The sequence below is a fragment of the Amblyomma maculatum genome, chromosome 4 (assembly GCF_055883805.1).
Source record: "Amblyomma maculatum isolate TAMU_Amacu chromosome 4, ASM5588380v1, whole genome shotgun sequence".
Taxonomy (NCBI): Eukaryota; Metazoa; Arthropoda; class Arachnida; order Ixodida; family Ixodidae; genus Amblyomma; species Amblyomma maculatum.
Genome location: NC_139347.1, coordinates 62294309 through 62312309, shown reverse-complemented (window position 1 = coordinate 62312309; position 18001 = coordinate 62294309). Strand labels below are relative to the sequence as shown.

The following is an 18001-nucleotide window of genomic DNA, read 5'->3' as shown; positions in this document are numbered from 1 at the left end:
ATAGGGCACTAATCAGTCATTAAATTCGATTCCATGCACATATACACTCAGTGAGACTACATATAAAAATCTGTACGGAGACTTATAGAAGCAAACCTTAAATTTAATATACTTGCCAGTTTCAGAATGTACATCTACAGTGAGAAAAAAAGAAACTGCAGTTAAGCTGCTAAACTAAAGAAACTCCACAAGAATTACTTGGCCATACAGGACTACATAACCACCATTGCAATGCAAACATGCTATAAAACGCAGTACATTTGAATATAATGTGTATATAAAAACCGAGCTCATAATATTTGAGACCACAAAACGTGAGAGAGTAGTACTGTTCCATGCACCAGGACAGACCGTTTCCATCACGTATCATATCTTCTAACCTCCTTCAAATACACACATGATGTACACTACCGCAAAAGAAACGAAAGAAAAGCAGTTACAGACCTCATCATCAGATTTTGTGGCCTTCATCTTCTCAATCTCCTCTCTGCATTTTTTGAGCTCCTCTTCTAGTTCATGAACCCTCTGCTTCTGGCTGTCTCGTCCCTGCTCTAAGGTCTTCACTTCCCCCTGTAGGATCTCTTTTTCACTGTAACACACACACAAAAAAAGGACCCTAAGCCTACAAAGCACGAAAAATGTACAATGTGGCTGCATTCCCCTCAAGGATAAGTCGCAGCCCACAGCATTTGAACTCCTGCTTTTTCACATCCCATTTCTTATTTTTAAAAGGCATGTTTTCAAAGTAAGAGCAAATGACCACACAAGAAACTGCCGCCCTTTTTATCCTCCCTTATTGTAGAGATGAAGAAGGTTATCCTTATTGTTCATTTTTTAAATTGTGCTCTTAAAAAATCAAACTCAAAGATCGACCAACACTCAGATCATAGCCAGGTCAGAGTGCTAACCCAGGTACAAAGTACTAGAAAAAATATTGAGAAAATAAAGTCAACGATGCCACTAGGAGCAAATTACGGCCAAATTCCCCTCCTCACAGACAACATGAGTAGCATGCTAGCATGCTACATAACTGCTACTACATGAAAGTTCATACACTCCTTGTTTTCCAATATGGTCATGGAAAATATCTTCAGACAAAGTCAAAAAGATAAAAGCAGAATACCATCATGCTGACACATGATTTTCAGTCCTCGTCGTAAAAGCCTCCCGAATGCCAGTGACAGCTCTCGGCAGCATTTTAAGATTGCCATAAAAAACTTCACAGATTGTCAATGAGATTGATAAGGCATATGAGCGTCAGCATTAGTTTTCTCCACCTCGTTACATTAGTATATTTTCACACATATATAAAGAGATGCACAAGCAGAAAACAACCTAGAATTACATAATGGTTCACCGCACTAAAACCTAGAACGACAAGAAACACAACAACACAGTGTGAACTTACAAATAGTTTTTAATGGAAGAAACGGATGTTCTTTTATACACAGAAACGTGATCGTCATCAGTGCAACATAAAGAAACCACTATGATTCACCAACTAGGCCTAATTCTCGTCATTTTAACCTGAAATTAAGGTCGCAAAGTATGTGCTGCTTTGGTGTATCAGAAAGGGTGCCATGTGCTGCTTTTGGCTCCACTCTCTCCCATCGCTGGGTGCTGTGCACCACACTGGAGCGCTCCTCTCCTCTTTCCCACTTCTTCTCTTGACCGTCCCAACCTTCACCTCCTCTCCTTTCCCTGCCACTGGTCTCAGCTTTTTGTCCGGTCCCCTTCCCTGCGCCTCTCTCTGCCAGCCATTGCATTCTATCTCTACATCTACACAGCAACTATGAGGCTTCAAACTGAGAAGTAACGCCGCTTCTTCAAAAAATCTGGAGCTGTCATTGCCGGTGTCTGGCGGGTGGCAGTTAGAAGCTGACATGGATGGGAACTGATTGCTCGTCAGGCTGCCTGGCGTCATGAGATTAGACGACAAAGCCTGCATTGGCAAGAGCTGCAAACGCGGGCTTCTCCTCTGAGATGGAAGGTTGAGGGGGAATCAAACCCTTTGAGATCATTCTCTCGCGAGTCATACATGCTACCTCTCGGCCATGCAGGCACATTTGTGCAACTTGGTTAAGCAGGGCTTTATATCTATGTATGTCTGGTGGTCTTTCACACAATGTGGTAGCTTATGGCTGCATGTTAAGAAGTAGAGAAGAGATTATAGCCCCAAATTGAGGAATTAGTGATTAAGACAGCAGCAAAGTGTCTTTATGCAAATGAGGATCCGGACGGAGCCATAGATGGGAGCCATTAATGTTGTCGTGCCATACCCTTAAAGGTAGGGTTTAAGTGTTCCCACAATTTTTAAGAAGCGGAAGTAGGTCCTCTAACTACCGCCTGCCAACTTGGCCATGGCACATGGTCTCATGACGTCACACATCCTGTCGACCCATCAGCATTCAGTCATGCCAAGTGACACTGTGACATCATCATAGCAGCTGTGAGGTATCAGCCGCAGAACTAACAGCAATGCTAGGCAATATTTTCTGACAAGACTTTTCCAATGCTAACATGTTAAATATTGGGCTCACAACAAGTTCAACATTGGCAATAAGTTATGAGATAATGGAAGAGCAGCAAAAGCTAAGTTTTGCATGCAATATCAATGCCAAGCCTTTCTTGCATCCATGGTGGACTATTGCCAGTAAAGTGTGAGATCAGTGACACAGAGTACATAGTTGAGTGTCAGCCAAACTAACGAAGAGAAATTAAGGTGTTTATATCTTGCGTGTGACATCATGCATCCCCAGATACGAAGCGCCTAATGCTATAACAATAGGGTCTCAGTGCATAATCACTTCCTGCGATGAATTTCCCACCGTGCCGCCACAGTGCCAGCCTACGATTCCCTTTGTCGATTGCCTTACTTCAGTGTTAGCAGCTCCGAGCTTCCAATGAGCAGTCTATACAACACTTTCACTGTTTTAATGCATTAGCATCGCAATCCTCACATTGAAAAATCTGTCCGCCTGAAGCCTCGGTTAGCAGTTGGAAAAGGGGAGAGATGGGGAGCCCCCCCATCCCCCCCTTCTCCATCCTCCACTTTCAGAGGAGAGGAAGACGAGTGGAAGAGGAAGAGCGAAGAGAGAGCAGAGAGGGATACGGCGTGTCAAATTGCGACTGCTGGATTGAATCGGAAGAGTTAAGCAGGGAACAATGTCAAATGGTGACTGAAGGACTAAATAACACCAACCTGCTCATATAACTTCAACAAGCAAAAACAATTTGTCCGTCCGGAGTCAACACTAATGCTAACATAGCTCTGCCACATTACTTCACTGACTATCTAGCTCTGCCACATTACTTCACTGACTATCTATACTTTTAGTGCTAAAGTACACATACGATCGCCAGGTCCGAGCAAAAATCTCACTTGTGCCTTGCTGGCTGCCATAACAACTGTGTCGCTACCCCTGTCACTACAGATACCCCTACTCCAGAGCCCCTCCCTTCTATTGTCTCAGGTGCACCATTTGTTTGTATGCTATGTGGCACTCAATCTCCCCTCTTTAGTACCAAATTTACGGCGCAATTGTTCTTCATGCAGTGCTTCGGGTAATGCCATATCATTTCGCTCCCCATTTAACATCAATCTGTTAGTCAAATTTAAGGCTAGTTTGCAAAAGGAATTTCTACCAATTACATAAGTATCTCTCATTGTATCCTGAGCAATAGATATGTCTGACATTTTGCCAAACTCTGCACCAGTCTCTCAATACTAACCCGCTAAGAAAACCCATCCCAAACTAGGCTAAACAGTACTTTTGCATATCTTAATCAGTTTAAGCAGAGTTAAATTGCGGTTAACTTTTTCCTTTCTCTCAGTTCTCAAAGTTGGGGTATTGACCTACAATACATATGAACCAATGCACATGAGTAAAATAAGTTAAGCTCCTTCGTCATCACTCATCACTTGTAACAGACTACTTGTAATATGAAAGTACATGTGAGGAGTGTTCTCATCAATACAGCACTTCCGTGAGGCAGAAATGCCATTTCAGCAAACTAGCCATGTTTTAAAACCTGCTGAACAGGCAAGTCTCGTTAAAAGTTTCCAGTTAGCTTCGTGAACTCATTACAGAGGCGAAAAATGAGGGATTATACTTCTTCATTGGCTCTCTGGAAGAGTTCTGTACCTGATACCCAAAAATCGTATACAAAGAAAGCACACACCATCAAACCCCATGTACAAGAGCTATTATAGGCATACCGCTACGAGGGCTAGATTAATGACTGTGCTAGTGAAGCCCATCTGCCCTTTCCATCAGTCTACAAAGTCACAAATAGTGTCACCCAGATGTCAGTTGCAAAAATTAGGTTTAGCCTTCAAGGAACACAAGCGAGCTACACTCGTTTCATTCTTGAAAGAGCAAATTATTACGATGGAAATGATTTCGACATTTACCAGATGACACGAACCAGCACCCAAGCAGTAAATGGCAGAAAACTGGGTGAAAAACAAAGCTCTGGGGATTCCCACAGCACATGCAGTCTCTAGAACATTAATTAATGAGTGGCAGAGCTATATACGCCCTGCTGGAAAAACAGGCCGTCGTTTCAGCCAAGTAGCTCATTTGCCTGAACAAAGGTGCCTCAGATGAGCCGATCTATTATGCTGTGCTGCTTACAAGCACGAACCGATACAATAATAATGTTGAGTATGAAGTGTCTGTCCCTATCACATATACACTATATCAAAGTTTTACTTTTTTAACTGTCATTCTCTACCCCCTCTCCCCCACCCCCCCTCATTCTTTCTATTGAGAGCAGTTTACCCTTTAACAGTGCTCAGAATATTTGTTTGTGCAGGACAAAGGCACGTAGCCGAGAGCCACGCACTGTGCATAGCTTAACTAGATCTGCTGTGGTAGTCACAACACGAGGTGATTTCCTGCCGCGAATATAATTATACTATATATGCCTAGTGTCGCAAGTGCCTGAAAAACTGTCGCTGTATGCTAAAGTAACGTCCATCAGAGGTGCAACATGGCACACACAAAAAAAAAAAGAATGACAAACAGAAAGTGCCCTTTCTTTGAACAACTTCCAAAAGTTCCGATTCCCCTGGCACACAGAAAGCAATTAAAATACACTGCTCATCCAACTCTTGCGCTGCATCATTTGGTTTTAAGTCATCAAGCCAATTCTGAGCATCTGCCGCATTCCTGTACACTACTTCGGCAGGTGAGTATTGGAAGTATGCTTTCCTGCTTCACTGGAGCAGTACAGGACACGGAGCAGTCGTTGCACAAAGTATGCCCTCAAAAATACTACTTGTGCTAACGTTAAACCCTTACACCCTTCTTTAAAGCACCTTTGCATCTTTTCTCAAGCATCCAAATGAGGCACAGGGTTTCCAACAGGGCTATATGCATGGGAGCCAGTGCAAAACGCGGGAGCCTCGGCGTCAGACTCACCTGGTGAGAAGGTCAACCCTGGCGATTAGGTCGTCTTTAACAATGTTTAGCGCATTCCTAGAAGCAGAAACAACTAGGTGTTAATCCAGGCATGCAATGGGCATGATCAAAGAGACAAATCATGTTAGTCCCCGGGTACCCCCTTAGAAAAGCTGCCCCTAGCACCACCCCTTCTGATCTGCACCGCTGCCTTGCCCATTACACAAGGGGGTGGAGGGGGGGGGACATGAAATGCCTCTCGTGAGCAGCAAACACCCTTCCGTGAACTAAGCGACATGCACAGCTAATTTCGAACAGCAGATGCGAAAACAAAAATGGTGGGAAATGAAATGAGTGTGTACACTCACTTTGTGGCCAGGAGCTCAATGTTTTCCATGATGATGTTTTCCACTTCTTTTCCCATGCCTGCATGACAAAGTATCGATCAGCCAACCTTGCAAAAACATGGTCTCGAAGTAAGCGTCTCTAGACAATCATCGCGATAATTGGTCACGTGTATTCCAATACATTCCTGCAGTCTTATTTCGTTTGTCCTTGTTACATTTAAAAAGGAACAAACACTGCTCGAAGCATGTCACGAGACTGTGCTGAAAATCAAAAGATCTTGCCTTATAGTCTACAAACTGAGCAATTTAAGTTGGCACTGAGGATTGCGCAAAACAAACTGAAACGCTGTCTCACGACGCAACACTGCCGTTATCAGCGTAGTCCACCAGGTGATCCCATCTTGGGAAATAACCACTGATTTGTTTAGTTGCAGCATAGTGTTTGTTTCCCGAGTGCTCATCATGTTTTATTCTATTATGCACTCTCTTCAGCGGACCATCAACAAATAAAGGCTCTCTTTGCGTCATTGACAATACGCTCTTAGCTTCTGCCATTCAGAATGTCTAGGATAAAGCAGTAACCACGGTCTGCCTATGTCCCTGTACCACAACAGCCTTGAGTGTAGAAACTAAAATGGGCACCCCTTTATGCTAAATATGTTTAATAACTGTCTGGCAAATTACATATATATTAGTTTTCAGTACCTTACTTTCACCAATACACTCCCCACTGTATTTGCTGATTAAGGTTTCCAGCATCAAGCTACATTAAAAATAAGCACCAGCACTAATTGAAAAATTTTCCGTAAAATTTCGCACAGCATTTCGAACAAAACCATGATAGAACTGACCACTTTAGAAAGCAAGCTTTCCACCGTACCGAAGCAAACTGGACGGCTAAAATCCAGTGTTCTGTCCCTTCTTAAGTCAAAGACCATGTTTCTTCAAATCAACCAATTTGTCCTCTGTGTGCATTTGCAAGTCTTAAAATGAACAGCTGCACGCGTTGCCTGCATCCTGAAATAATCAAAACTGATCTCTGCTCAACCGAAAGCATGCACAGTGATGAAGAGTGTAGTTTTTATAGAATAAAAATGCACAAAGCAAAAGCAGCAGCTTTCAGCCAGAGAGCTAGGCAGTCTGGCAACAAAGCTGGTTTGGTTTTCTTCTTTTTGCACACAGTACTGAGAAGCATGAAGCTCCGCTTCAAAGTCATGCTTACTCGCATCAGAAGCTGCAGAGCAAAAAAAAAATGCAGGCTTGCAGCAACAGTACAGTTTGAGAAAACCTATTACTAGAAGTGTGTGATGAGAGGCTAGTTGGTAAGGCATTCTGAAGACATAAAACTACGCAGGAGACAGGACACAGAAAAGATGCAGACAGGATGCTCGTCCTGTCTGCATCTTTTCTGTGTCCTGTCTCCTGCGTAGATTTATGTCTTCAGTATGACTAGACACACTCACAATTTTCTTAACGAAAATCTACTTATATGGCTGTGATATTCCTTATTAAAACATAATTATTAGTGGCTCTTAAGTTAAAAACCAACATTGAGAGTTTAGGGAAAAACATTAGTTCAAGGTAAAAATGGACTTCAGAATGGGGCCTTTTAACATACTGCAATTAAGCAGTAATATCATGCAAACTAATGTTTAAAAAAATACTCAAGTCATGCTTACCGAAAATGTTGTCAGTAACTGTCAGTAAGGACGTGCAAAAACAGAAGAAATAACAAAGCTGTTACTCAACTGTTAAACAACACGCACTCAATGTTGTGATGATTTACTTTTTAATAGTAGGGGTGTGCAAATAATGAAATTTTCTAAACATGAATCGGATATGAATAGGAAGAAAAAATGCCTTCAAATATTGAATCAAATATCTGTTCAGTATAAAAAGAAAATCAGGAAGCAGCGAGTAAATTTATCCTTATTTCATCCGATAAAGGATGGACCTTGGCAAACAAAATGAACAAAACTAAACTGATGCACAAACATGAATCAGCATAATTTGGACTTCGAGGAACTGGAAGAGATGCTCAAATTATCTGACAGTTTCAGAACGCTAGAAGAACAATGCAGGCATAAGCATAACTCTGTTCTGCTGACAGTCCAAGGTCAAGCAGCAGATGCCTTGCCCAGATACAATGCTTCCGCGATGATTGGATTCGTGGAAATCAGTGAGGTAATTAGATCACTGCCTAATGGTCAGAAACTGCAGTAAATTGGGAAATTCTCGGATAGCAATTTCTTGGATTGAAAACAAATCAAATAACAAACATATACGATTCATATTCGAAACTTCAAATTTTCGCACACACGGTATGTTAAGACAAGTTTCGCAAGAACATTCTTCGAGAATAGCAGGAAAGACAAAACACAAAGCACGAAAATTACAGTGCAAAAGCATACAATTACTACACACAGAAAGCACAAACTACAAAACAGCAAACAAACTATAGCTATCTGAGGTGACAATGCAAACAACAGAGCACAAATGCTACTGAACAAGCAGGCAGCAAAGCACAATACATGCACGTATCAATGCAGTGATTTCTGGCTTACCGGATTTACTTGTATATATAAGCAGAACACAAAGCATTTGACTGCCTGCCGGATATGGTAGCCTTTGCAAGCATAGTCCCGCTATCTGGCATCTACATTAATGCTTCATCTAATATAAGGCTCCCTTGCCTGCACTCCATGACAACATTTTGCGCTCTGCAAGCGCCATCCATCATCTTTTTCTTACTGATGCATATAATAGCTCATATCCCCATGCTGCTCTGCTGCTGATGTTTCTAATACCGATAAAGCTGAAATGAGGTTGACAAATGCCATATTCACTTACACACTAAACATACACATTTTTCAAAAAAATATCTGCATAAATTTAATACCCTTTGCTCTTCCTCACACTGTTTCCTGAACCAAGAACACACAACTTCCTCGGCACCTTTTTCAAAGCTCCTGCAATTTCCCCTTCCAATGCTCACCAAAAGTAGGAAGGATTTGAATATTTTTAAGTTCTATTTTTTCTTTATGGCTATTTCTTTCTTTATAGAACAGAACAGTAAGCATTGTCGCTGCAGTAAATAAAATGGTAAATGTGGGGTTCCTAAGTTAGAGGTGTTATAAACGGGTAGGAAAAAAAACCATGAAATCTTATGCTGAATGTTTTTCTTCTAAACTTTAATAGAGCATATCCAGCGATGGGAGGAGCTACACTGACCAATGAATTTCAGCAACTTCATCATCAAAGCACACATTCAAAGAAAAACCTAGAACAACACCATTCTCAATAAAGGGACCATGAAACAGTTACTGCTCATTTAAATCTTTCTTTTAATTTTGAGGTTTGGGCCTTATCAGACTAGTAATTTTTTGCTGCATCAATAATAATTAAATGTCAACCCCGGCTGCTAGGAAACAGCACATTCAGCCAACGTCACTATAAAGGACAAGTGATTAAAATCTGCCCTAGGACAATGTAAGATTGATCAGACATTAGATGTGCTGTACCCGGCCTACCATAACAATATATTATGGCTTTAATTGACTTTTAAAATGACCTTAAGCAAAAGTTTCACAAACTTTTGCAAATCTCATTGTTAAAGAAAAAAGAAATGCAGGGCTCTCAGTTAGATATTCGTGAATGCTACGGGATGCCTGCTGGCACTGAGAACCGCGAGTGCGAAATACGCACCGAAATGGTCAACCAGAACCCTTAGCACACTCACGGGCAATATAAGCCGTTTTGCCTGAATCAACTAAAAGTTGTGGGAAAGCATCCCGGCAAAATTTCTCTATATGATCTTTTAAGAAAAGGAGAAGCCTCAGACTTGCTGTTATGCTTTGCGTCTCACATGGCTCTTGTTAGTGCAAGCAAATTCGTGCAAGTAGTAAACAGCCATGGAGGAACACGGACAGCACGAAACACTACCATTCACAAAGAAATGAAATGAACAAAAATGCCACAGAGGCCTACCATTTCTGCCACCATGATTATCTGGCTCACTCTCACTGTCACTGTCTGAGAAGAGAGGGAGAGACAAGAAGAGGTAGAAACAAGAAAAGAAACAAAGGCGAGCAATCTCATGCCCCGCACCAAAAAAAAAAACAAAAAATAACCGTGCAAAATACAAGCAAAAAACATTCATAGGAAACTCACTGAAAAAGCAGCCTGCACGTGCAAACAGCAAAAGCGTGTCCTGTTCAGTTCCTCAATTGTTAACACTTGTTGCTAGGTACGCGTCGGCAACTTCGCACGCTTCAAACAAACTTTCTCAATGTTCGCATTCTTCAAGTGCTAAACGGTGAGCATTTAGAGAACTAGCCCAAGTTTAAGTGCCACCTGCACTTCTAGAAGAAATATTTTTTGCGAAACTCTCCCTCCCTTCATTACAAAAGCCAATGCACAAAATTCAGTTAAAAAAAAAAAAAGAAGACATTTTCTCTAACGTCCAGCTGTTTCCACCAATGCCACCACTTTGGTTACAACAGAAACACACCATTCAAAGAGCCCGATTTTTCATATCAACAGCAATGTTAACTCAAGGAACTGCACGAGAACAAGGATGCAACAAATAATATGCGGCGCAGCAAGATTTAAAAAAATTAAAGAGAGAAAGCTTTCATGCCTCATTAAACATGCAACCACTACGCCCCAGCATTTGCAGCATTGCCGAGACTAACCTGATGACGCATATTCGCCTGGATGAACGTAATTCCCTTGGAGCAGCATTAAATGAGCACACAAACAGAGTTAGTATAAATGTTGTTAGAAGAAAACAGCACATTTGCCTGACTTGTCAAAACAAGGCCTTTTCCTTCCTTTCTTTCCTTATTCAAGTTAACTGCTTCAGTTCGCAAAGCAAGTTCATAGCACTGGTAATGTTCCGTTACAATGTATACAAAAAAAAAAAAAAAAGCCATCCAAGTTTTCACTTATGCTGTCTGGTTATAAAGCATGGGTTATACTAGCGATACGAAAAGCCTGCTTCAACAGAGCAAAGTCGGTAATGCAGCTGGCACAAGTATTCCTGGCGACACTCCTGCTTGGGGTCTTACCTGTTACGTCCGAGCCTTCTTCACCCTCTGCCACACTTTCGTCATGAAAGCTTAGCTCCTGGTACAGTGTGTTCGGCCTGCGCTGCTCTCTAATAAATTAAACACAAGGTAGACAGAGTTGGTGGTGAAACTGATATTTCACTGACACACGGTCAGTGCATGCACAATCAAACTTCTAGTTCAAAATTTCTGAATTTTGGTTTGGATAAACATGTAATCAAAACATTTCTGAGTCATCTCCAATTCAAATGACACTCTGAATTCAAACATCCTGGAATTTTGACCAACAAAAATGAAATCAAAGTTTAAATTAGCAGACTACACAGTTACAGTGGCTTTAGAGCGAAGAAAAGTGAAGAAAAATTGTTAGGGAGCTGAATGATCAGTATATGGTAACAACTGCCGTTCAAACACCGAACCAGACTAATGAAATGTATGACAATGTAGCCGTGATGAGCTACTTCCAGTCACTTCCTGCCATCGAGCAACCAGACCATCAAATTTCATTAATTAGTCATTAAGGGGGCACTTGCTCAGAATTTTATAGCAGTTATTTAACCATACTGCCAATCTCATGGAAGATTATTGTAGAAAGGAAATAAGTGCAAAAACGAAAGTAAAGGGTTAGAGCGATTATAAAAATTAGGATCCTAAAGAGCAGTTTTAACGACAGAATTTCAAAATGAACAAAACAAGCAAAAAAAAAAAAAGCAGCTAAGTGCCGAAATTTCAAGCATATAAAATATGAACAACACACACAAGCTAAGACCTTGGAGGATACAAGACACTACAAAACAGCAAAGCAAAGTTCAAGCAGTAAACAATACAAGACTTCATTTGAAACAAAGCAGAAGGCAACCAGCAGTGCAAATTAGACACAAAGTAATGTTAGCCTAAGTTAAACTGTGAACTGAACGCACAAAATTCGACTTAACTTTGTTTAATTTCGGTTGACTACATGTGTAGTAAAATGTGGGTGCGTGATATCGTTATGTACAGTACCACCCATTCTTAAAGGCAACATGAGATCACAGGCCTAAACACTTAGCAAAGCACTGTCACCGACTACAGGCAAGAATGGACAGCACCAAGTGCATACTCGGGAAGAGCAATCGGCCGTGCTTACTGCGCATGAACTTTGCGCTGTCGTTTATTGCTGGCTCTCTCGGGAGTGCTTTGTAAAGGGCGGCAGCAACATGGCCTCATGTTCTTTTTAACAGCGGACCGTACTACAGTACACATGACAATGTGACCTTTTTTGACTGAATCATAGTGAATGCAATATGGCAAGGTATGTTAACTATGTACGCTCATATTATGCTATCACACATTCCTACGCTGTATAGATAAGTACATATCTACCAAAGTCATTCAGGCGTGACCATACCTATGTACAGTCGTTTTGTCAATTCCAACGTCGTCGTCATGCGTGATGTCCTCGATGTCTTCTACTTCAGGTGTCAGTGACGTTGTCTCTGACATGGACATGTCTGTGCTGAACCCATCAACCCAGCCACTTTCTACAAAAGCAAAGCCAGTGGAAGACAACTTTCAAAACTTTCAAACAAATGTTAGACAACTTTAAGCAAATATATTATAGCATGAGAAACCATCTTGGTAAATTATAACTACTGCAAAAAGCTCTTAAAATCTTATATACAACTACTTATAATACCAAACCTAATAAATCTGCGAGTCTCTAAGCATTAAACCCATTCAAAGGTTTTAAGTCTCTTGAGTCCAACAAAAGCTCTATCAACTGCATTACCTAAACATTTACTACATAAATTGCTTCCAGTTATTAGGGTTTGGCTGTTGAGGTATTAATACTTATTCTATTTAGCCATAAACAGAGTGAAATCCAGCCAGTTAGTTTTCTAATACTGAACCACAACAATCATGAAACTAGACTTCACTGGCAGCCTGTAAGACGGCTCCCAATTCCTTGCATTCACTCCAGGAGTATCAACTACAGGCAAAGTCGTAATAATGCTACAGTTATTGAAGTATACAGTGCTTTCCTAAGCCTAGAGCATTCTTAAGTGTTTCTTCAAGGATCAGCAGCCAGAATAACAATTTTCATATTGAATTTAAACTTGATGTCACATTCATGCTTTTGATTGTTAGCTTAGCGTGAAACATGTGCCACACAGATGAGAAAAACAACTTGGATGATTTTTACAATAGACTAGTAAGTAAAAGTACACCATTGATTTTTTGTACCAAAGCACCCACAAGAAAAAGACAGATGGCACAACATAGATCCTGCATTGTTCCTTCCATTCCCTTCTTGTGGCATGTTTCCGCATCAAAAAACGATACTGTATTTTTACCAAAAAGCTACCCTTTGCTTTCGCTTTCTTCGTAGCTTCAGGCATTGCTGTGCCCAGCAATTCATGCGGCACAGTTTAGCACATTTACTACTGAGCAGAGTGGCTGACAAAAAATACTAATAAGGTACTAATAATAAGATATAGTATACGTATACAAATATGAAAATGTGCTTTGCATCATTTTCGTGTTAGTTTCATGAAATGCGTATAACACCAACAGGAATCATATGCATCAGATTATGCTCCAGAGCCTATTTCGTTATTACTCCGCAGATTACAGCCAACCTCTCATTCAATGGACATTGGTTTCGCGGTTTTAAACTGTACAATTGGCCTACTCAGGCACCAAAACTGTGTTGCTGCAAACTGGCAAAAGACGATGCATTGGCTTGCCTCTTTTGCAGACAGATGAGACAATAAAAACAAACGGTGGCTTACTTTGCACCTGGCCAACCTTTGATGGCAACTGTTCTGCAGGTGCTTGCTGTGGAGGCTGTGGAGCAGGAGGAACAGCTCCGACACGAATTTCCTATGCAGCATAAGACAAGCAACAAGAAAATAATAATAAACAGCCTCCTATCGCACCTGTAATTCTAATAATGCTGCAAGCATTCACGTGCCCGCTACTTTGCCCTATGTTCTAAAAACAAAGACATTAAATTGAAGTGAGCGAGTCGCATCACTACAAATGCTATTCATTACAGTAAAACCTGGTAGATATGAATTTATTGGTATCACAAATGGCATTCAAATTAAGTGGTTATACTAATTAATTGAGCACAGCAACAAAATGGGACCCAAGAAAAAAAAAAAAAAAAGTTTGTTACGGGAATGTGCAACCTGCGGAAATAGAACAGCTAAGCAATTATTTAAGGTAATCAGAGACTCGGGTAACCAGACTCCTTAATCATGGCATATCACATACTAATCAGAGACTCCGACAGCACAGGCCAGCATGGTATGCAGTCAACTTATTGCAGGAATAGAGCATCAAAGCAGAGGTACTTTTCTGGCTTCTTAAGAAATACATGCAGGAACCACACAAGTAGCGTTCACTTCCACAACGAACCTGTATTTCACTTTTGAGGCTAGCATTGGAATCTGTGCTTTTCGTTGGCGAGATGAGGTCTGGGTAGTCGGGAGATGTTGGAATCGTCTTGGCCGGTGTTGTTTCCCCTGAGAGGCCCAAGGAGGCAGGGCCACCGGGTGACTTGCTAAGGGCGAAGTGCAATCCGGCCTTGCTGCTCAGGGAGAAAGAGGATCGGAAAATAGGATGTCATCACATCACCGAGACGTTCTCCAGAATGTTGCCTATTCCTATTTTAGGCACAACACGGTGCCATGAGAGCAGCACGTTGATGTAATGCTAGACAAAGTCACTAATCTGAGGCTGGACAAGGCGGGCAAAAGCAGCACGACTACAACTGCGTTAAGAATGCATGCATCAAAATTACCTTTAGAAAGGTTCGGCTGTACACTGGTTGGTACAGTGTGTGAGTACAACACACAGATGAATATAAAACAAACCCACAACCACACATTTCCGAAAGCAATGTGGCGCATCCCATTAGCTGATAAAAAGATGCCTTGAGGCTCAGCAGAGCACAATAACATAAGAAGTAAATAATTATGACGCTAATCAGACTAATGGGTACTTTTAACAAGTGCCATTCACACAATGCTATATCTTGTTACACACAAAAGTTTTTCCACCTTCCAAAAGAAGTGAAAATGTATCCAAAGAAAAAGAACAGATCGATCCCCACAAGAATACTCATAGTTTCAATTTCATTGCACAAAGCTACTCGTAAATAAAGTAATACCATATGCCCATCTCCAAACTAACATGCAAGATGCAAGGTGGCAGCAATTTATGTAAAAAACTGGCACTTTAGCACTAAACTCTCATAGAAGGAGTGAAAAAATGCCCCGGTGAGCCTGCAAAATTAGCACAAGAAAAGAAAAATTTGCTGCATAAATACTCACCTTCCTTTTGAGCCTGCCATCTCCATTCTGTCGGCGCCAAATAATATTTTTGTCCTCTCAATGTAATCCATGTGAGTCTTGAACAGCTGCAAAAAAGTTTCCTTTATCAAACACTGGAGGAAAGCACTAGACTAATATTTTCTTCTGCAGATTACTCACTTCAGTATATCTTTCGTGAAGTTTGGCATACTCTTTTTTCATTTCAGACTCCTTTTCTTCTAACCTAGAGGCTGAGAGATGTGAAGATTAATCACGACAAATGTATTCCACAACAAAGCTAAAAACTAACAGCTTATTGCAAGAAAGGAAGGGAAACATACCATGATCTGATGTGTTTTTTGACTTCAGCTCCAGTATGCGAACAGCCGACTCCAATCCTTCAACTTTCCCTTTGAGGTCCCGGCGATCATCATCAACAGTATATTCAACCTCTAAAAGTTTCTGTAACATCCCCAAATTGAAGCAATGAACAGTAGAGTTAAAAAATTGCAAAACGATAATGTGAGCAAAATCACTAGCCCACCTGTGGCATAATTTTTATCCAGCAAGAAAACAGATCTGAACAAGTAAAATCTATGAAATACAGACCAGCCAGTGAACACAGATGAAGATCAAGAAAGCCACGATTGTAAAGTGGAGCACAAGGCAGAGATGACAACATTCGGGAAGCCAAAAAGACATTTACGGAAGCGAAACAACAGCTGCGACGAACGCACATGCATCGAGGACCGGAGTGTGGGCCCACGCGCGAACATACCACGCAGTGGGACCACCCAAACACAGGAAGTGGGCGCCTCTGGCCTTGCATGGGCCCGCTCATTGAATGAACGGTGAGTTCAATGAAACCAAACGCCGCCTTTAACCGCCGGCAATGCGGGCATGAAAGCACGGTGGCCGGCGGGGACAGCATTGTCGCATAACCGACATATATTAACGCTAGTCCAGAGATCTACGAGAAGTCTACTTTTCTTTCCACTACGTCAGCTAGCAACGAAAGCATGGAGGGAAACGGCTAGCGTTCTGCTCTTGCATAACACCGTCACGGACGTGCTCGTATCGCTCTTTTCGAACGACAGCAAAAAGTGGGTCAAGCTCCCTAATGGATTCGGAGATTCCGGGGGCCGTCGAACAGCTGATCCGTCCTTTGTCACCGGCGCTCAGCCGCGCTTGCGGTCGAGGTGTTTCGCAACACATAAGGCTGGCCATAGCACGCACATCGCGTTGGGAAATATGAGACACCGCTATCACAGTGACATGCGACGAAGGCACCAGCGCAGGATGTGAATTCAGAATTAGCAAGCCGTGCGCTACCGCGCATCTTCGGGAACTTCGCTGCAGCGCTGTTGTAAAATCGCATACAGCAATAAGTAAACGTCAAGAAGAATCGAAATGTGGATTGAAATGGCTAGGATTAGTGGATGTTGATACGAAACACACGCAATAAACATTGCCCGTGCTCGGGTCCGTGACCACCGACCTAAAATATGGTGAATGGAGTTGCGCTCCGAATACGGCCACGAATGTGCAGTGTTTCATAGCTAGTAAGTGCATCCACTTTGCGCAGCAGATGTGAAATCCAGCTCATGAGTGAAGTTAGCACACTGCATTTATAGCTTATTGGCGACTGCAAGCTTTTGGAATTAATAATATTGGGCAGAATTTAGTTACCGGAACATTGAATTAGCGGCGCTTACCTCAGACTTAGAACAGCGATGCTATGACACTATGCACACACAATACACTTCACCCTCCGAAGTTTAACTGCACAGACGCGATGCTCATCACCTGTTCGGCTGCTTTCCTCAGCTGTTTCTCCCGCTCGTACTGGGTAACCAACTGTTCGTTATCCTCTCGAAGCAGCTCCAGCTCCACTTCATGCTCCTGGTTCTCCATGAAAGCCAAGTCCAAGCTCTCCAGAACGTTCACCACGAGTGGCATTAGCTCCTTGACCACATCTTCGTCGTATTTTTCGATCATGCGCTGAAACTCCTGGTATATATTGCCAGCCAACGTCTGCACCTTTTCGGACATCACGTCGTGTGTCTCCTCGTTTGTCGTTCCGTAGACCGTTTCCTGCATCGGAGATTCCGTCTCCATATTTGTGGGGCTTTCGCTGACTGTCGCTTGTCACGATGTTAGCCTCCGATTGCCGAAATACTGTAATTTAGGGCGTGGAAAGGTTGATTTCCTAGGCCTAGGGCCTGGACACCCATAACGATTGGGACAGATGCGAAGTTTGTCTGCTGAGCTGACTGACTGCCAAGCCAACGAAACACGCACGAAGATAGGGGGAAGAAGTACGGTCAACTCCAGCACGCGCGTTCGCCATGCTCTGCTTCTTCAGGGTTTCCCGTTTCCGCGCTTGAATGCTTGGATGGTGGCGCGGCGGTAGCGGCCGGCGGCCGCGGATGCGTCGCGCCGCGTGGCTGTCTGACCTCGCGCGGGCTTAGCAACGCGGCTTAGCGGCTTAGCCCAGTGATGAAATACAAAGCAAATAAATGTAGGTGGTGATGCGAAAGACATTGTTATTTACTGAGTTCCCGGAGCAACAAGCCAGGCAGAAGTGGCTCGCTGCAGAACTGCTTGGCTCGTGTGTTTTTTTTTTTTTTTTTTTTTTATTTTTTATTTTTTTTTTTTTTTTGTTTATCCATAAAGGCGACTTAAATACAGCTGCGCGCTTTTTTTAAGTTAAGCATTTACGCACATTTATATCGCAGTGGAAAGAACGACAATCGCTGTCGTCTTGGTGCATTTTCTTTCACATTCTGACACGTAGACCGCAAATATAAAGTCATAGAGAATGTCATGGTCTCAAGTAGATGTCACAAAATTCACATTCATTGTGACTGACGAAATGTGCT

The 18001-nt window shown here is 42.1% G+C and overlaps 1 protein-coding gene across 5 annotated transcripts in view; it reads right to left on the bottom strand.

Moving 5' to 3' along the window:
- Nucleotides 1–17526, bottom strand: part of syd (JNK-interacting protein syd) — a 36868-nt gene extending 19342 nt beyond the window's left edge. The window contains exons 1-13 of one of the 5 annotated variants that reach the window (XM_084601713.1): nucleotides 16926–17526; nucleotides 15461–15581; nucleotides 15300–15370; nucleotides 15141–15226; nucleotides 14224–14395; nucleotides 13593–13683; nucleotides 12209–12341; nucleotides 10822–10910; nucleotides 9740–9784; nucleotides 7432–7449; nucleotides 5774–5831; nucleotides 5427–5483; nucleotides 445–589 (exon numbers count right to left, since the gene is read on the bottom strand). In XM_084601713.1, coding sequence (XP_084457839.1) covers nucleotides 445–589; nucleotides 5427–5483; nucleotides 5774–5831; nucleotides 7432–7449; nucleotides 9740–9784; nucleotides 10822–10910; nucleotides 12209–12341; nucleotides 13593–13683; nucleotides 14224–14395; nucleotides 15141–15226; nucleotides 15300–15370; nucleotides 15461–15581; nucleotides 16926–17237 — 1398 coding nt within the window. In that variant the 5' untranslated portion in view covers nucleotides 17238–17526. The remainder of the gene's footprint in view (nucleotides 1–444; nucleotides 590–5426; nucleotides 5484–5773; nucleotides 5832–7431; nucleotides 7450–9739; nucleotides 9785–10821; nucleotides 10911–12208; nucleotides 12342–13592; nucleotides 13684–14223; nucleotides 14396–15140; nucleotides 15227–15299; nucleotides 15371–15460; nucleotides 15582–16925) is intronic. The other 4 variants (XM_084601711.1, XM_084601714.1, XM_084601715.1 and 1 more) reach the window with 4 other exon arrangements.
- Between the last annotated feature and the right edge of the window lie 475 nt (nucleotides 17527–18001).